The 20,746-nt window shown below is 46.0% G+C and overlaps 1 protein-coding gene across 1 annotated transcript in view; it reads right to left on the bottom strand.

The window, feature by feature from the left end:
• Positions 1–20,746, bottom strand: part of LOC119466399 (CAD protein-like) — a 127,622-nt gene that overhangs the window by 75,661 nt on the left and 31,215 nt on the right. The window contains exons 11-18 of the mRNA XM_049656788.1: positions 19,916–20,281; positions 17,782–18,003; positions 10,456–10,644; positions 9,931–10,164; positions 7,574–7,711; positions 6,589–6,756; positions 4,387–4,469; positions 1,458–1,707 (exon numbers count right to left, since the gene is read on the bottom strand). Coding sequence (XP_049512745.1) covers positions 1,458–1,707; positions 4,387–4,469; positions 6,589–6,756; positions 7,574–7,711; positions 9,931–10,164; positions 10,456–10,644; positions 17,782–18,003; positions 19,916–20,281 — 1,650 coding nt within the window. The remainder of the gene's footprint in view (positions 1–1,457; positions 1,708–4,386; positions 4,470–6,588; positions 6,757–7,573; positions 7,712–9,930; positions 10,165–10,455; positions 10,645–17,781; positions 18,004–19,915; positions 20,282–20,746) is intronic.

Below are 20,746 nucleotides of genomic sequence, written 5' to 3'. Positions count from 1 at the left end.
CGCAGCGACGCGTAGAAAATGGCAGTGAACCCTTCTTTCTCCTTCATGCTTCCTCTACTTTCTAGTCACGTGTTGACCTTGCACGCTGCGGCTACAGCGCAGAGGGAAGCAGCGGCGCTGTCCCAGGCCGGCCAACGAAACTGCCCACGCCGGCAAACGCCCGCTTCCTGATAACGGCAGGAAACGAAACTTCGGGGAGCTGGTGCCGGGCTGGCTGGCGCCAGGCCGGCTGGAGCAGCGGCGGGCGTGCACGGTGACAGTCGAAAGTGAGGGAGCTACGAGGGAGGGCGAGGGGAGCCACCGAAGCGGCGGAGTTGCCGAGGCGAAATCCGCTTCCCTGCCGCCCTCCTCCCTCACATTCCACGGCCTCCGCGTGCGCCCTTCGCCGTGCCGTGCCGCCCGCTCCCTGAAGTTCCGTTTACTGCCGCTATCGTGAAGCGAGTGTTGACCGGCGTTGGCAGTTTCGTGGCCCTCGCTCGCTATGCGCGCCGTGATATTTCACGACCCGCACTCAAGATTCTGGTTTCAGCCTCACTGGCTGTTCGTTAGCACCATGTGCCCTTCTCCTCCACTTCGTCTCTCTTTCTTCCTCGAGCACTCCTTGGGGCACCCGTTTGAGGGGAGCGTTCGCCGTCTCCGCTGACTTCCGTACTCCGAGGCAGCCGCACTGTAACCGGTATTTCGTTTCCCACAACTGCACTATAAGCGACACGTGTATACATGGAGTGCTATAGAAAAATTAACGGGAGTCTGAAAAGACTGCACTATATCCGGTCCTGCACTATAGGCGGTTACGTTATAAGTGGTCTATACTGTATATGGACACTCCAGGCACATTATTGCCGTCGGTGCCGACGATCGCACCTCAATCTCCCGCGTTCGAGGGAGGAAAGCAGGGAGGAAATGCGCCATATTCTGTCACGTGCATTGCGCTGGAGAAAGGGGAGGGGGGCGACGCAACAACTGAGCACTGCGCGGCTGCGTGCGCCTTACCTTGAGAGCGATCTGCCTCTGGAGCTGGGTCTAGGTGCGACAGTGACTTATACCTTTGTGCGTGCTCCGTTCTCTCCGCTCCGTTTGCGCTTAAGTGACACACAGCACGAAGGTCACTTCGCTTGCTGTTGCTGCCGCGCTTCTTCACGCCAACGTTTTGACAGCAAGTTCTTGCAAGTTTATACGGCCAATAAAACTATTATCCTTACTTCACGTAGCTGTCTACGCATTTGCTATCGCAATCGATGGTTCGCCTTTGGGGATGAAACTGCGGCATTTTAGAGGTGGCTGCGGAAAAAAAGAATCACTAAAAATTTAACCTTGTAATGAACGCACCCCTCAACTTTGTGCATATTTTTTCGGGAAAAAAAGTGCATTCATTATGCGAGTAAATAGGGTAGAGTACTGTCGAAATGGAGCTGTTCACGAAGCTTCATGCATTACTGCTGCAAAAGGAGGCTGACCTTGCGGAGCTCCTGGACACAGCTGACGGCGCACCAGTCAAACTCGACTGAGCTGCCAATGCGGTAGACACCGGAGCCCAGCACCATGATCGCACTCCGTGGCTCAAACTGCAGGTCGTCCCCTTCAGCGTTGTACGTCAGGTAAAGGTAGTTGGTGGCGGCAGGCCACTCTGCAGCGACTGTGTCCACCTGCTTTACCCGGGGCACCACACCCAGTTCCTGGCGGGTCTTGCGGACCACAAGCTCTGTGCTGGATGAGAAACGACAGGTGGTGCGAGTGAGAAGTAGGGAAATACGAGTCTCGTTGGCACAATAGGTTCGTGTCCAATCTGCACTTGTCATTTCCAGCTCCCTCCCCTATTGTGAACGGTTGGAACATAAAGCGAAGAGAATGCAAAACAAACGCAGCAGTGGCTGGGAGCTGCAGTTCGTTGTTTGTGGTACACTCCTTGTCAAAAAGTATACAGGTAGGCTACGTTGCCCGAGACATTCAGGCTAACTGCAGACTGTTTAACCCTGTACGGACAAAATATGTAATCACTAAGAAAAAAATTTTATTTTCTATTTTAATGTGCAAAAAACATTGAGAATAAGCATATTCAACATAAAGAAAAATTATTTTTCAGCAAGAGAGAGGTAACACCAAGCACAAAACTGGAAGTGGACGTCACCACAAGCCGCACATGGCTTTGTTTGGAATTTTTACAGACAGCTCTTTTCAGTCATGTACCATAGATATACTACTATCGACTGAAAAAGTTTACGGATCAAGGGGTCTGACAAAAAGCTGAATATCTATGCGGCCTCAAATTGCCAGCCTGGTATTCTCATTTCCAGCCTCTACTGGCGTATGCGAACAACATTGTGATGTAGGGTTTTACTGGCTACTTTTAAAGGCTGCTTGGATATTTAGAGTTTTCTGAGATCCCATGGTCCGTAAACTTTTTTGGTCGATAGTACATTTTGTTTGCTTTAGGTGTGCGTGACACCACTGCAGCCGGAGATGTTACATCGGTTTGTATTCTCCGACTGTGTTTTCAAGAAAACGTGAGGCGCATGCCAAACATCCTCTCTCTCATCTTATGTTCCTGTTCTAAACCAACAAGCGATGCTCGCCGCCTCTTATTCAGTGTTGGCCGAAGCCATTTGGCCAGAAACTTTGTACTCAATACCAAAACTCAGCAAGAAAGAAATATGTCTGGTGCGTTACCATTCAGCACTCGTCCATAATGGGTTAACCCTTTGATGCACTGTGTACACAATTGTGTACACGAAGGTTGTGCATAAGCAGCAAATGCAATGATGAAAGTAATGAGATTTAAAATGTGTCACATACATCTCAAAACACGAGCAAAATGGTTTAGTAAAACGAGTGGGAATGTAGATGGTTGGGTATTTTTTGCTCGGTCTGAGTATGTCTTATAGAGCTGGTTCACTTCTTTCATTGTTTTTTTCACAATTCGTTGCATCAGGCACAATTTTCAAGTGACTGGTTAAGTGCTTTTCAAGCCTTCTAGACATGAAATAGTTTATAAGTTCTCATATCTGATGCTCCTGTATGAGTTTTTGCGTGGAGTCCACATTCTCTAAACATTACAAAACATACTAAATGATTGAAAATTGATATTTTCTTTTGCAGCAGTGCGCTTTTTTACGATTCTGAAAATGTAGGAAATACTGTTGAGGCAAGTTTTAAATCAACAGAATCAGTGCCAAAAAGGGTTAAGCGAGGAGGGCAGGGAGAAGGGAAGTGAAAGGACATTCTCCGGGCAGATTACACTACTCAAATAGAAAGCAGTGTATGTGATGCTGGTTCAGTGTAATGCATCTTGACTGTATATGAAGAACACTGAACTCCCATTCACCGACACAGTCAATATATTCAAAGCTGCACCATGCCACGCCCTGCAAGTGCACTACTTCTAACAGACATGTTATCACTTTTCATGTCAGAAATATTTACTGCCAACAAATTTGCAATGGCGCTTTTTTGAAAGATGCTGTCAAACAAGAGATTGACTCCGAGGAGCAACACATGCCATCAAGGAAAAATGAGAAGGGTGCTCTCAGTTTTGCTCGCTGTGCATATTTATGGCTTGGGAAAACTGTGGCCGTTCGTTATCAACAAGAGCAGACTAGATGACATTCTATATTTTCACTGAGTGTCGCTGGGTTAGGGATGCTGGAGATGCTGCCGGGTTTGTCCTGTATTCCAGCGAACGACATCTTAGAATTCCGTGAGTGGCCAAAAAGAATCTGACCCAGGGGCATTCCCCAGTGGCGTTCATATTTACGGCGTACTATAGGAACTACCTTAACCATTTCAGGTGCCAACTGATCCTGTTGATTTAAAACTTACCTCCAACAGCATTTCCCATATTTTCAGCATCATAAAAAGCGTACAGCTGCAAAAAAGATGATCAATTTTCAATCCTTTAGTGTTCTGTGATGTTTAGAGACTATGGACTTCAAGCGAAACTCGTACAGGAACATCAGATATGAGAACATCCAAGATTCCATGTCTAGCAGGCTTGAAAGGCACCTATCCAGTCACTTGAAAATTGTGCCTGGTGCAACGAAGTGTGAAAAACAATGAAAGAAGTGAACCCGCTGCATACGACCCCCCCATACTCAGAAAGAGTAAAAATACCCAACCATCTACATTCCCACTCGTTTTACTAAAGCACGTCGCACATGTTATTCAACCTTGCAGCATAATTCCAATCAGAAGTGTTTTGAGATGTATGTGACACATTTTAAGTGTCGTTACTTTCATCAGTGCTTTTGCTGTTGACGTACAACCTTGGCATACACAATTGTGTACACAGCACATCAAAGGGTTAAAGTGGTCACCACAGCAGAATGTTTACATGGACAGGAGACCATTGCGTTTCATTTGACAGGAAGACCAAGGCTGCTGGATACTGACCTGCCCACGCACTGGCCGATCTGCTTGTCCGAGAAGCCAAGCTGCTTGGCTCGCAGGAGAACGTCGTACGTGAGCAGAGCAGGCTGCAAGTAGACAGGGCACATTGCACACATCAATATTTAACATGCACATTCACACAGCGCCAGTCACACGAGCACAAATGAGTGCTTGTCTTATCCCTTTTGGTGTCAGTGGTTTCCAAATGCGAAACTGGACATAGACTACACATGGAATAGACTAGCTCGATTTTTCGTTAGTCACAACCCCACACAGTCACATGCCCAGACAGTGAAGCCAGAGGAAGCACGGAGGAAGTTAACTGTTATTGTAGTCAGGAAGAAGAGAAGCAAAGCACTGCCACTGATACATGGCATGACTGCTGATCGCGAGCTGTTGGCACCGAGACTGCTGTTGCAGTACTGTTCTGCCGGCTGCTGCTTCGCGTTGTAAATTGAAAATTGATTTGACATGTAGAAATAAGGTAAAGGGAAGTGAAAGTGGGGGAAAAAATGTTCCACATTCACTGCTTCGCCTGAGAGGTGCTAGCTAACACTTCTAGGGCTAATCCTGCACACATACAGAAACACCCAAGAATATGGCAGCACCCAAGAAAAGGGATGCAAGGAATGGCCACTGCGGTAGCTTAAGTGGTAAAGCATAGCTTAATTGGTAAAGCATAGCTTAATTGGTAAAGCACTGCACACAATGTCAAAGACGTGGGTTCAGCTCGAACCATTGGTAAGTTACCTTTCCATCTACAATAATTTTCCTTTAGCTCATTACTTATACATTTCAATTAAATGCAATTTCCCCTTTGCTTTCTTTCATTTAAATGTCTGTTTCCTACGAGCACCAAGTAGTGACATTAACTGCTCAATGCTTTTTAAGGTCAAACAAGTACTGACACAAAATTTAAAAGTTTTAGAAAATCTACCACACGCTTCTTGCACGTATAAGGGTGACACTTAGCAAGTAAGAAAGTAGGAGACCAAAGGATATTTTAGTGTGATGCTTAACGGGGCCCTAAAACACTTTTATTGCGATAGCAATTATATAGACAATCCAAAGTGGATTTCTGCCATCGCCGTTGCCGTGAGGTTCCGTAAGACGTCAACGGCGATGAAATCGTCGCCGCGCACTGTACGCTGCATGTGCGAGTGAAAGTATGCGAGGGACGCGCGCTTTCACAGGGAACGAACGCACGGCGGAGAGCAAACGCGCGTTCTGCGCCGTGCTCCCTGAAGGGCTGCAGAATTAAGCGCCTCTTTCCTCCTTTACAATCACCATATATATAGAGCAACCGCGACTTCTTCCGTTGCGCGAAAGGCCGTGGGGGGACGGGAGGGAGGGAGGGGAGGCGACGTTTAGCTGCGGCACCAAATGCCTATTTATATAAAAACGTTGCGAGGCGAGAAGGTGGTAAAGTCTTCCAACGCTGCTCAACGAGTGTCCCTTTCTGATCTCGTCGAAAACCTCGGAGCCGCCCCCAGAGGCACCGGCAACAGTCACCAACACCGTGCGCATTCGGTACGAACGCGGGCAAAACACCGACGGCATTGACAACAGTTCTGCGCGCTGCTGGTACTGTTGCATGTCCAAGTTTATACAGCTGATAACACTACTATCCTTACTTCGTATAGCTCTCTGCTAATTTGCTATCGCAATGGATGCTTCGTCTTTCGGGTGAAACTGCAACAATTTTTTAAGTACATAATCATAGAACGGCCTCACCATTAAAGTATGCGAAACATTTTCTGATATTCAATTCGATATGTAGCTTTTTTTTTCTTCATTTGATTTTGACATTTGATCTGAAATCTACCATTCGGTATTCGCACACCGCTAATTAATATGATGTTTGTAGTAAAGGTTTTCGATGCTCTTACTGCTATCAACTTGTACATCTGAAGTCATGGTAAAAAGATCCTCATCTTATTTGCTCTAACTGGTTCACGAGTGCATAATTTATCATTGGTAAGGTTTGTGTAACCTCGTTAACTTACCTTAACATTTTTGCTTCTCAGCATTGTCTTACATTCCTCTCAGCTGTTACGATTTCTCTCTTAATGCACTTCGCAGTGCACTGTGTTGGCATAACTGTTTCACTCATTTCTACTGAGTTTTCTACTCTATATGAAACTTCGCTGCAAACACACAGCAACACCTGCCCCACGGTGCCTACTGCAAGTTGAGAACACTTGCCTTGCTGTGAAGGCCCTCCAGGAAGGTGTGGTACTCAATGATGTTGATAATCTTGCTGAGGAACCAGGGGTCAATCTGAGTGAGTTCGTTGAGTTGCTTCAACGTGTAGCCAGCCTTGATGGCCGATGCAAGGTGGAACATGCGCTTGTCCGTGGGGCACGCCAGCTCCTGGTGATGAGGACAGAAAGCGTGCATTACTGCCTGCTACCATACAAGACACACCCCAGTTTAGGGGCGGGCGCAAGTGGTGAAAGTGGAAATGAAAGCTTCCAACACTCTTCACTGAAACTGAAGCATGGTAACATTGCCATGTGCTGATTGAGCTCAATCTTAAAGGGACTGTGATGATGATGACACCCGACACACCAAACGCCAAAGTGCAACGTTAATGCCAACTAAAATTTGTAAGTTCTTTTTCATGGTTTCGATACCTGGCAGAAATAAAAGCATCATAAAGCAGCAAAAGCTCAGTTTTACTGTAGAAAGATAAACGGCAGTTCCTTTTGCATGTGTGCATTCTAGGCATATACAGTCTACACTTTGCCAATGAGAAAGGCTTTCATCACCTATTCAATGCCCTTCAGTGGGCCTGTAAGGTATTACGAATAAATAAATAAATAAATAAATAAATAAATAAATAAATGAATAAATAAATAAATAAATAAATAAATACTGTTTGCCGACAGTCTCGCTTTGTTTTTCACTGTTAAGGCAAAGTTGTAATTCAGCATGGCTAACACTGCAGTGGCAGCCTATTCACACATGTACACCAAACTCATCTACGATTCTGCGCAGGCCAGCTGGGAACTAAAGCCAGCCAATCCTTGAAATTTTCTTCCGAATTATTATACCACCGAGTGGAGCCGCCAACAAAGATTAATGCATAAACCTGACTTTTTGGCGTTTCCGGCACTAAAAAGCTGGCATTATCATTACAGATGAGCTGAGCTCGTCCAACACACGAAGAAGTCATTAGACAACTCACCCGGTCGCTCACAGGCTTGAGGTAAGGGTCCAAGCCGGAGACGAGTTCATCCACCATCCGGATTGCCTTCTGGAAGGCCTCCTCAAAAGATCGTCCTATGGACATTACTTCACCCACACTTTTCATTGAGCTGCCAATCTGTTTGAACGTGAAAACAGCAACACAATTTTAGTAAATGTGAGTTAGGAGCAGCATACAGGGAAACATCGCATTTTCATCTGCCTTTCAGAAAAAATCTTTCGTTGTTTTCTTTTCCCAAGAATGAGCCTCCCGATTACCCAGTTTGCAAATCAGATCAGCACGAAAGCGTTCAATGCTTGCAGCATAGACCCATCACCTCAAATAAAAAAAAAAAAAAAAAAATAAAAAAAAAGAAAAGTTGTTGTATTACTGAAGTAAGAATTGTGCTGAAGTTTCAAGAATGACAAGCAGGAAGAACAGAAGCAGAAGATGTACCACTGGCACCTGATTCTGTGTTGTGGGCAGGATAAAGAAGTTAACACAGCTTTCAGTTCCGAAACAACAGACCGGAACCAAGCCCGAGCCCTACTCATCCAGGCTGTAGCTTCTGCTTTGGTTGCCGGAGATGAGCTGCACTCGTCAACTCAGTTATCGCTGTGCGATTGAGTGTCGGTGCTTGAACATATTCCACGCCTTCAGTTCCTTTTGCTATAACCTTGCTGAAGCAGAGCTCTTCTTTGAGTGCAGTTGTCTTTCTTCAATATTTCGGGTGAACATATGAGGTAAACTGCACATGTAATACATTTTTTGAATTCGAATATATTGTGCAAGAATTTGCAGGACTAAAAAGAAGTAAGAAAATTTTGAGCACGTTTTTTTTTTACAAAAGTTGGGAGTAAAAGGTCAGGACGACAAAAATGAGTATGAGGTAGCAATATCTGCATTTGCGATGTGCAATATGATATATCAGTTCCCAAATCAAGCCACTCACTCAGACAAAGAATGCTGCAGGTTTGTTACAAGAACCAATGAGGGCGCAGGAAAAACAATGACATAATTCCATGAAAATTTCATAAGCAGCCCTCTGATTGAATGGTTGTACCTTACAAGCGAGACCTAAGCTGCAAGAGATAGAAAGAACACAATTTTATTTGTAAATCAACTCAAGAATGATTTGCACAGTTGTGAGTTTAAGGTCGACTGAATGCATCTGCATTTCCTGACGGAATTAAGCTGGTAGTGAAGTGAATGCCCACAAGCCATTCATCAAATATATCTCTGGATGCATCAAATGAACCTGTTCTGTTCTATTCTAGTGACGATAAAAAGTGCACACTCTTTACAAAAAATATTTTCACTGCCGCTAGTTTAAATGCACAGTACGAGTAACACTAAATATGGTATGCTGTGCTTGGAAAAACTAAAGAAATAAAGAATGCTTTTTTTTTTTCAGCATTAGCATTAGCATTTCAGCCTTAGCTTTCATGCCTGCCTGCTTTTAAGGATGCAAAGCTGTCAATGTTGGTGGTGAGATCTCAAGTGGTTGGTGCCAGGCTTACTGTAACCCCTCCATGGCCACAAAATTTGCCGTGTACTACTGATACCACACGTTCAAAAATTTTAAAGTCTATAGCAATCTATTGTCAGCGTGACAGAGGTACAAGTACCTATGTCAATGACAAAGTAAATGCATTAAGTTAAAAGGGACCGAGAATACTGTGATGCTGGACTGTTGGTTGACCTGACGACAACCTTTCCCGAGGGACTCGCACACTGCCTGATGCACAGCTTCTCCACATGACGTACGTGCGACAGGTGTCCACCTGTTGATGTCACACAGCCACGACGAGCAGTGGTACTGATACAGATGCCACTTGATGACACCGATATTTCAGGCTTGTGAGGAACTCATTTCCTCTATTCTGGCTTCAAGACCTGATTGTGCATGGGCATGCCACACCCATTGGTCAGTTTGGTGGTACTATCCCGGGGAAGCTTTCATACTGAGCATCAAACTGCACCAACATACGAGTGAACACAATCACTCGTATGCATTTCCATTTGAGGACAGCACCCACGAATGTTTCAGGCCTGAGAGTCTGGCATGAGCGAAGAATATTCACCTTGTTTTTATAACAGGCAAGTGGAAATGTCTCCAATTCATCATTGTAGCCTCTCTGAGGAACTGAAACCTATGTTTTGGCCAGCAAGCATGTGCTGTACAAGGAGGTACTCATTTATGTGTTCACTCATGTGCTGTTGTGCCCCTTTTTTCCCCCGAGAGTGCAAAGCACACTTGTGATAGTGATCACAAGGGTGGAGGTTGGCAGTGCGCGGTGCCCCCGTCTAACAACTCCCCAAGGTCTTTTATGTGTCACATCCACCCCGACACTTGCCTTATTGCTGACATGCGGGAACTTGCCAAGGTCCCAGCGTGGCATCTTGACCACACAGTAGTCGAGGCTGGGTTCGAAGCAGGCCGTGGTCTGGCAGGTGACCGTGTTGCGAAGCGAGGGCAGCGAGATGCCCAATGCCAGCTTGGCTGCAATGTAGGCCAGCGGGTAGCCCGTGGCCTTGCTTGCCAGTGCCGAGCTCCGCGACAACCGGGCATTCACCTCCACGATGTAGTACTGCACCGATTATGGAAGGAAATGAGTGAGATACAATACAAACAAAGAGGTTTCATTTTTTTTTTTCAATTCTAGGTGGCTGCAGCATTTCGCAACTCTTTAATTGAGACATAACCTACCCTAATCACTTCAGCACATGAAGTGCTTCGTTAACACCGGCCCCGGTTTTTGCTAGAGCTCTACAATCACAATAGCTGTGAAACTCCCTTCAGACTCCATGTTTCAGAATATGGACACAATGAGAAAACAGATCTTCGCTGCCCTCCGCGATGTGTAGAAATAACGTAGTACCTCGAACGAGTGGGGGCTAAGGGCGTACTGGACGTTGCACTCGCCAACTATGCCCAGGCGTCGAACGACGCGGATGGCGGTGGTACGGAGCCTGTTGTACTCCTCATTGGTCAGCGTCTGGCTGGGTGCCACCACAATCGATTCGCCTGTGTGAATGCCCAGTGGGTCCAGGTTCTCCATGTTGCACACCTGCAAATAGACAAGCTTCAGCTGAAAGGACGCCCTGCATGTATTACAGGCCGACATCCCCAGTTTGACTCTACATATTTTGCTTCATGTCACCATTTTAATGTTCTTTGACTGACTGTTGTCTGACAAATGAAAATAAATACAATGTCATATCAGGTGGTGATCTTAATATTAACATGCTCGTTGTCTCGCATCAAGCATGTGAACTAAATCAATTATTAGAATGTAATGCCTGCATTAGTACCATGTCCCCGTTCATGCGCGTTCAACACGACTCCTCAACACTTTTAGACACATTCATCACTAATATCAATTCGCAAGATGTACAGTTGCGAGCAGTTTGGAGACCATAGCATCAGCAAAAAATTTAAATATATTCAAGTGCAGCTCCGCAGCTTGGAATTGGTTTAATACATTATACTTTCTTGATTTCAGCTGGAATGCCCAGGCTGTGAAGAAAAATAAAAAATAAAAATTCGCGGCATCTTCGGTCCCCAAACTTTTGCTCGCGACTGTACATTCTGGTGTAATTAGCAGTGCCATCAGTGACCTCTGATAGCAAAAGAATGTGCAGCATCTGCAATTACTAAATCTATAAGTCCCATAATATTTCAAGATATTAACCCTCACAGTCCTGAACAGTTTCGCAACTATATAGCAAAAACTAACTGGGAAAGTTTATTGCTATTAATGACCCTAATGATGCCTATAATGAACTTCTATCTATCTTTAAGTCAGCATATTTAGAATATTTCCCTTATAAGGTGTTATGTCCAAAAATGGCAAGAATACCATGGCTAACAAATACGGGCTTAGGTTTACAAAAAGCAAAAAGATGCCCTTTATTAAACGCTTTGTTCAAGCTCGTAAATGATTTAAGCAAGTTAAAGAATTTCGCAATACGGTAACGAGCTTCCTCACGCAATCAAAATGAAATTACCTTCATAATCTCTTTAAAAGCAAAACCTCAAAACACAGCAATGCTTTATGGCAGCTCAATTTTATACTTGATTGCGGACCAGTGCGCTAACATGGTACGTGATAGTTTTTAACAACTTCTTTGTCTCATTAGTAAACAATTCTCCTGATACAGGTTGTTTGAATATATGCAGGCAAGGTGGAGAAGAAGTGCTTTCTTAAAGCCGACTAATTTAACAGAAGTGTTCCACGTGTTTTCTAGTTCCCGCAACGCGAGAAGCTGCGCCACTGATGACTTACTAATTCGACCAGCTAAGTACGTATTGATATCCTTTGCCCTGTCCTTAGTCACATACACAACATAACTTGCAATATGCGTAGGTCGTTTCCAAAACCAATGCAACTAACTAAAGTTAGTGTCCTTTAAGGGCGGTGATAGAAATAATCTAACTAGAGGCCTATATCGATTCTACCCATTTTTTTTTCTAAAGGCCTCCAAAAACAATGACCACATGACATCTTTTTGTGAAAAGTGCAACATAATAAGAAAAAGTAAGTTCGGCTCCCGGAAAGTAGGGGTGTGTGAATATTCAGAAAATTCTAATATTATCAATATTATATTTTTTTATATTCGTATTCGATTAAAAAAAGATATTCGAAGATGTTGAAATATTCGGTTGGATACGAATATTCGAATCAAATCAAATATTGCTGGCTGTGCGGGAGAAAACATGGTTCTTCACATTTCTTTCCATCTAATCTAAGAATATTGGACCGCTTTTGTGCTAAATTTTGTGATGATCTTGCGCTGATAGTTTAATTTCGCCTGTAAAGCCCACTTAACCACCCACCGTCTAAACTTTGCGGGAAAGCCAGCCTCTCAGTATCAAGGGGTACGGGTTTTGGGACAGCGAGGGTGCACTACGTGCAATAACTAACTTGGGATTCGACGCTCACACTGAGCCTCTCTTTGCCTCTCTTGGAATCAAAACAGTGCACGATTTTTACATTTGCTCCTAAACAAGGTGTGAGAGGGAAACTATGGCTTTGAGTGATTAGCTTGTCTCAAGGATAAGTTGTCGAAAAAAGCTGACTTTCTGAAGAGCCCTGTGCATGCAGAGAAGCTACTGGTTTGTGTCTAATGATCCTTTTGTGCTTTTAATAAACGCTTCATAACGTACTATGTCATGACAGAAAATTGGGAAAGTGTGCAGCTCAGTGCTGCCAAGAGGAGCACGAAACAAGTGCTCCAGTTATTCAAGTTCGCATCAGCCAATAGGCGTGCTCCTTGCACACCATGTGACTGCAGTAACGAATCGCGATGCTAGTTATCCCTTTTAGCACTCGCTTTTGTTGCTTTTATTTCTGCATGAAGAAATGCAGCATTGAGGCTATCTGAATCTCCAATCTCTTGTGTGCTCATGGGGATACCAAGATGGCGGTGCTGCAACAATGGAAAGCCTTGCTCGCGCGATCAGCTGTGCGGTAATACTTCCTGACGCTTGAGTTTCTTCCCAATTTCAAATAGAGTAAAAAATTGCAATTGCCTGAAATTCTCGCAAAATGCGTTTGGGTTTTGTGCTAGACACACTATTTCACTGATTTAGCGGCAGCTCCAAAAGCTGCCCCAAAAACTTTGCGTCAACAAACATGGCATAGCCCATCGAAGTGACGGCTCGAACCAAGCACCAAACTGGGCTCGATTCATGGTAACGCGTGAAGTTCGTAAGCTAGGAGAAGTAACTGCCGTTATCCCTTTCTCTCAATTAACGTGTGTAATGAAGATTGATTCATTAGACGCCGCTGATTCCGAATTCGATTGTTGATTTCATGGCTCGTAGGCCCAACATGGATTAGCTTGGCTGGTGAAGGCACGTAATATTGGTTACTCAAAATTAAGCGCAACAAATTGCTTGCTGCTAATAGAATACTAACCTCTAAGTTGTAATTAAATGCAAAAACACGAAAGTCAAAATTGCTCTTCGTAACATAAAACGGTATAGTTCATATATTTATAATAGTTTTTCTTTGACACCGTAGTGGCGATGCAAGCGCAAGACGCTATTCGCAAACACAAAGCCCTATTCTAAAACTCTTTACCCCTGCATGCCCCAAAGCTAACACAGACAAAGCTCTTTGGGGCCCCAAACTGTTGGGGCCCCAAACTGTTGGGGCCCCTATTTTAAAACTTTCTAATGGTTAAGAACTTCCTTTATTAAAACATAAGCACTCGCTCTACAGTTTGCAATTACAGTAAAACCTTGATATGTTTTTCAAGGGACTGCAGAAAAAAAAAAAAACATGACAGCCGGGAAAACATAACAGCGAAGATAGCACCAAATCGCCACAGCGTCTGAAACGTATCATGTTCCAAGACCTTGGCGACTCCTAAAATGCTTCACAACATAACATGGCTGTATTGCGGCGAAGCTGACACCAGAGAGCCGGCAAAAACTACAACCACGCTGTGACATGCTAATCGGGACTGACGATCCACATACTTCCGTCATTTTGTACTTACGAATCAGCTTCTGCACTGCCAAATTTATGTGATGCCACATTCGAATGCAACATAACATGCAGAACCATTACAAAATGGCGACGTATCAATTGGGAACCTAATACATAGGAGTCAATGAGCTTTAGGTCAGTACCACAAAAACACGACGTAGCAGCCGGGAAAAGGCAACAGCAAGGAACGTATCAACGGGGTTCCACTGTATACTGAACATGAGCAGTACTGGCGAGTCACTAAAGTTGGAGAAAGAACAAGAAGGCTTTTCTCCATCCTTCTGGAGCACTGACACTCAATGTGCGTCAATTTCCATCATACGTCTCCATTACTTTTTTGCTTACTTGTTATAAAGTCAAACCTGATAGTTCCGCTAAATCTAGTTGTTTCAGTAGTTCCTTATATGTGAACTTACCCTTTAAAGGGCGAAAAAATTTATGACATTGAAGCTTCCATTGGCAGTTTTGATTCGACACCACTTTGGTGCGAAAATAGGATTTTCAGTATGTTCACTTTAGTTCCCGGCACTTTCCCGTATCTAGCTGCAAGATTCCATTAAAACGTCATCTAAAGAACAAAATTCAGCGCTGTAGCTCTTTCAAAACGGAACCCAGCCGGTTCCATTCACCTGCCAATTCAAAACTATGAATGCAGCTGCCAGCCCTTTTTCTTCGAGAGCTTGCAATATATTGGTGGGACGCAAGTGGCTTCTGCATACGACAGCGAAGCATTCTAGTTGGCTGGAAGTGGAAACTACCGCAGCATGCCGGCATTTTGCAAAGGTCTTGCCATACAGCTTCAGTATCCGCGACACGCACACCAAGAGTTGCAAAGTTATGTTTTCTAAATCACTTCAGCTGAAAAAGTAAGAGGTTCCAAAGGTAAAACGCCATTGTGAACCGTTATCAGCAAGGACGTAAATGAAGCATCAACGAACCGTGATAGGCGTAATAACTGCAGACCTTTTGCAGCTCCCGAGATAGCACGGGCACGTGCACCTGTCCTATCCCGGGAGGCCACGGCCACCGTGCACTGTACTGCCTCACCCTGATGCACTTTGGAGTAATGCCTTGAAAGCATGGTTACTTCAGCATGGTTGAAAACGAGTGACTTTACTCGCAGCTTTAGAAATTTGTGTGCGGTGCTCGCTCATCTTGGCGGTCGTACAGTTAAACCTGCTTATAACGAACCTCCGTATAACGAATTCCTGGATATAACGAAGTTTTTCGATTCCCCGCCGTTACTCCATAGAAGCACATGTATTTGAGACCTCTACATAACGAAGTGGCAGCAGGAGACCCCCTTGATATAACAAATTTTCCCCTCCGACCACCTAGAGATCTTGCGCCAAATTTTGTCATTTTTGCGCGAGCAGCAACCGGAAGCACCTTCTCCGCCGCGATGGAATGCGAAGCGAGCGCACGTGTGCGTGCGTGTGTGTGCGAGGCGGCCCTGCATCCCTCGACCCGGCGATCTTGCCGCCGCGGGCGTGACCTTTCCCCCTCCCTTCATTCAAATCTGATCCTGCTGCTTGCTGCAGCTGGCCTAGCCCGCCAAGCCGGCACTCTCTCCTTTTCCAGCTGATGTTGCTGACGCGCTGGTACACGCTGTGGCACATCAGACTCGATGAGCGCGGACACGCGCTGTCAAACGCTGGCGGCGTGTGGAAGCGCCGCTGGAGAAGCGAGCAAAGTGACCTTCGTGCTGTTGTCTATCGCTTCAATGCAAACTGAGCGCCGAGAACACACAGCACGCAGAAAGCTACGAGCCGCCGACACACCTACACTGCTAGACTCTGCCCCAACGCAGATCGCTTTCAAGATACGGCCTGCGCGACCGCGCGCCGCCCCGCTATCCCTCCCCCCTTCGCCGGTGCCTTCGAGCGCAACGGAAGAAGGCGCGCTTCCTCCCTGTTTTTCTTGCGCGCGCGAGATTTAGACGCGGTCGTCGGCTCCCCTCGCACGTTTTCACTCGCACATACAGCATACGGTGCGCGGCGACTGCGTTATCGCCCTTGGACTTTAGGGTACGGCCACGCCTAGCGGCAAAAACACGCAGCAAAAACTCGCTTCAGAAACGTGCGGCAACGCGTCATGCCGTGCGCGGCAAAAGCGGCAGGAATCGATGCTCTTGCGGCGTGCCGCGCGAAATGGTTTCTGCGGCAAATGCCGCGTGCCGCGAGATGAAGAACCAATCAAGAGCGACGAGGGTGATGTCTTGGAGCCATCACAACCGGAACGCCGCCGGTCCGCGCCGGGTTTTCAATCGACGATCGTCGTCTCTCGCATGAAACAACATGCGCTCGCGGTGTTGCTCGCCAGTTCGGAGCGCGCGGGAGATCTAATCGCGCTGCCGCGCGGCGAGACGCGCATGCCACCGTGGCCGCGCATGCCACGGTGGCCGCGCGGCAACTTGCCACTCGCTGCATGACGCGCGCGTTTTTTGCCGCTAGCGTGGCCGTACCCTTATATACGGAATATCTATGAGCCAAAACCAATTTTAGGGCCACAACGCGTCATGGACACCATCTTTATATAGCAAATACGGATCTCAAGGGCCATACTTTTGCTGGCGGAAACCGAAAATACGTCATAGTTGTCGCCCCCAGCACTTTGGGCGGCCAATGCCATTGTCAAGCCACCAAGCCAAGCGGCATGAAAAGTCAAAATGGCCGCTCAGGCCGGCGCGGGGTGGCAGTTCGCAACGTATGATGCGGGAACACAGGTCCCACAGTTGCGACTGCAACAGCGGGGTTACCAACGCATTGAGTTGTATGGGAGCTGTGCCGGGACCGGTCGAAAACGACGTGACAGCCGGGAAAACGCAGCCCCCGGGAACGTAACAGCGAGGTTCTACTGTAACACTATACGACGCTACGACGCCATCGTGACGCTCGCTCTTCGTTTCCGATGCCTCGCGCTTGTGCGAAACGACATGCGTCCACGCATCCGGTACCTGGTGTGACATTCCGAGGATGAGTGCTTCGACGAAAACGAAAAACGGGAGCGCGTTACAATTGAGGGCGTGTTAGAATCGAGTAAATACGGTAAATGTTTATTTTTCGTATTTTTGTGCCGAACCTGCATATAACGAAATCCTCTGTATAACGAAGTTTTTCGGGAATTTGTCAATTTCATTATATCCAGGTTTAACTGTATATCCATTGCAGTTGGACTGGAGCATTGAGCGTGCTGCCGTGTGCCCAGTTCAGTTGTGCTTCCGTGCTTTGGAACTTAGCGTGCACCCTCCTTTTACTGTGACAGGTTTTGAAGTGCACAATGTAACATTATGGCGCTTTTCAAAATGTTCGTTATATCTGGAACCAGTTTCCATAGGCAGGGTCGGAAAATCGTAAAGGCAGTGAAACGTGGCTGTTATAACCATTAAATTGTTATATCTGAGAACATTAGAGGTGGGTTCGACTGTCTTATACTCGAGTAAGCATCAAAGGAAGATGTGCTACAGAGAAACTAACACTTATTATAAACATTTAATTCCAAGAAACCTTTATCTGCACAGCCATGACTGTACGTTAAAGGCCAAACTAAATTTAGGACAAGCCAAACGTTCCACACATCAGCATTCCCGTGGAGCCACAGAAACTTTTTGTGTAGACAGTAACGCCAGATTTCCCCCTAGGTACAACCACAAGAAACTCCACAAGAGGGAAAGGAGGGAGGGCAGGGCAGAGGACGGCAAGTACCTACCGTGATACAGTTGTCGTAGGCGTCTCGGACCACCTCATACTCCACTTCCTTCCAGCCCTTCAGGCTCCTGTCCAACAGGACCTGGCTGGAGCGGACAAGTGCTTGCGTCACCAGGGCACGCAGCTCGTCCTGGTTGTGTGCGAAGCCTGAGCCCAGGCCACCAAGACAGAAGGCACCGCGCACCAGGATCGGAAAGCCCAACTTCTCTGCTGCTGTCAGGGCCTGTAGTCATGCAGCAGGTGGGAAAAAGGCCGGGATAATGTAACAATTCTATTCCAATTGAGAAGGACACCTGGAGAAGCTAGCTGGTTCATTTTTAAGGACTCTTTTATCAACTGCGCCACGCAGGAAATGGACAACACGCAAGGACACACAGACGCACAACACACGCAACTTTCTTCATGTTCCTTTTAGTGTGTTGTCCGTTTCCTGTCTGGCGCAATTAGTAAACAGTCTCTTCCAATGCATTTCCTTTTCGAGATTCAAGGTCTACCTACATCATCAATGCGATCGGCCGGTCGTGAGCAGTAGATGTTAACGGAATAGAATTCAGTGAAAATAATCGTTGCTATATACTAGCTTGAGGCCCACTCTCAAGCAGCACTGAAATTTATGGGGTTTTATATCCCAAAGCTACTATCTGGCTGAGAGAGATGACCCAGCGAGACATCTGCAATTATGGCTCTGGGGTATTTATCGTGCACCTAAATCCTCGCACAGGAGCATTTTTTTCTGGGATATGCAATATAATAAATTTTTAATACAAATTGTATAATCTTTGCTATTAAATTTGCATTAAAATGAAGAATAGAGTCATGGAGTCTCGGGAAAGAAAAACTGATGCAGGTAACACGAACATCTCGCTTTCATGCAGCCGACAAAACTTGTCTTGATTTAGGCATAATAAATCATTATTTGGCTAGTCTCACCATGTTTGTGTGCCATTAACCCTTTGAGGGTCATCACCACAAATGTAAGGTGGAGGAAACAAATCCAAAGTGGTCACGGCCGTACATGTACGAAAGAGACAATTCTTGAAAAAACTTTTTTTTTGGAACAAACACCACCTAGCATCCCTCCAGAGTAGCTGCAACCTTACAGGACTTACAGAAACAATTCTTATAATGCTGCTGGCCGTTGCTTTGTGGTGAAACTGATTCTTCGGTTCATTCTATAGTGGCTACCACAGCGGTTTTTTGAGGTTATTCTCACTTTGCCTTACTTACTGTGTAGTGCTTGCATGTGCGCCTGCACATTTTGTAATTGGAACTCTCGTGCTTACTGTTTTGAGTTACGGACGACAGGAAAACACGATTTCTATCTCGTTTTTATCACTCAAAGCGCTGCCCCGGAACGCTCAGCCTGCATGGCTCTTTTGTAGGGGTGCAATTACAGTCAAACCACGATTTAATGAAATGCGTCGCACAACAAACTATTTTCATTTCCCAATTTTCGTTGTATCGAAAACCATGTACATTGTTTCGCGATTCAACGAAGTAATTTCGTGACATGGTTTTGATTTAATGAAATCCTTGGCTATTTCAAGCATCTACTGGGAGCCTGTATAGCTAGTAAATCTAGCAAAGAACTATAAATAAGTCAGCCGAGGCAAAAGTTAATTCAAGCATCCTTCTGCATGAAAAGTGAGCAATAATACCGCCGTCAAAGTGCGTGCGCGCCGCAACGTGGTAGGCAGGAAACACCGCTAGTTGCAATGGCAAAAGAACTTGTCGAGGCCGCAGGGCACATGACAGCTCACAGCGCTTGGAAAAACACAAGAGCTGACGATTCCTTGTGTGCAAGAGGGATGAGGAGGAAGTGAATGCGTGGTAACGGTGACCAAGCGTTCACTCGGTGGGAACCTAGTAACGTTATCATGCAGGATGACGACTTGGCTCTAAACAGTAATTTGAGGGGCTGCACAATTGCTAAGCAATTAATATCTCCTGCATGTTGCTGCACTGGCAATCTCAGAGGCCATGCTCTGCCAAGCTTAACCACTTGCTTTGAGTTACGGCCCACACAAGAGAGAGTGCCATATGTCAACTGCGGTGCCCTAACCAGCACTGGTAGAGCAGTGTTAAGAGGTAGCATCAGTGAGTTTCTTTCAAAGAAAAATTGGCTGACAACTTACCTCCTCTACAGTGTAGACCGCACAGTTGGGCACGACCTGCTCGCCAATTTCCTCGACCAGTTCGGCAAAGAGCTTGCGGTCCTCAGAGTTGATGATGGACTCGATGGGCGTGCCCAGCACGGCCACCCCGTAGCGGTCTAGTGTGCCGTTCTTCTGTAGCTCCACGCCACAGTTGAGTGCCGTCTGACCGCCAAACGTGAGCAAAACGCCGTCAGGCCGTTCGGACTTGATCACCTCCCCGACGTAGTAGGGTGTGATGGGCAAGAAGTACACCTTGTCCGCAAGCCCCGGTGACGTCTGCACTGTCGCTATGTTGGGGTTGATCAGGATCGTTTGGATCTTTTCTTCCCTCAATGCCTTGATGGCCTGCAAGGAGAATAAGGCACAAGAAAAGCATGGTAATCTGCAACACAATTTCCCAATCTCTGTAGTCACTGCCAACTGCAGCGAAACTTTACACAGCATTTTTGCTGACTACGTATGTACATACTGTGGAATCTTGTTATTAGACCCGCTTAATTCAAACTGATGCTGTGGTCCTGTCAAAAGGATGAGGATTTCAATGTATGATAACGGGTGTGTGAATATCAAATACAGTTGAGCCCACTTATAACAATATTCAAGTGCCACGGAAATTTCATTGTTATAACCGAGTTGTATGAAAAAAATCAAAATAAAGGGACGGCACAGCTGTGAGAAAACTATAAAGGCGGGGAGGCCAGTGTTCCTCCCCACCCCCTTCCTCCATCCGGCTGCTGATTTTATTCTCGTTTAACTGTTCAACTCTGCTTCCCCAACACTCCGATTGCGTGTAACGAGCCACGGCTGATG

The sequence above is a fragment of the Dermacentor silvarum genome, chromosome 10, assembly GCF_013339745.2.
Source record: "Dermacentor silvarum isolate Dsil-2018 chromosome 10, BIME_Dsil_1.4, whole genome shotgun sequence".
Classification (NCBI taxonomy): Eukaryota; Metazoa; Arthropoda; class Arachnida; order Ixodida; family Ixodidae; genus Dermacentor; species Dermacentor silvarum.
This window is presented reverse-complemented; position numbering and strand designations above follow the sequence as displayed.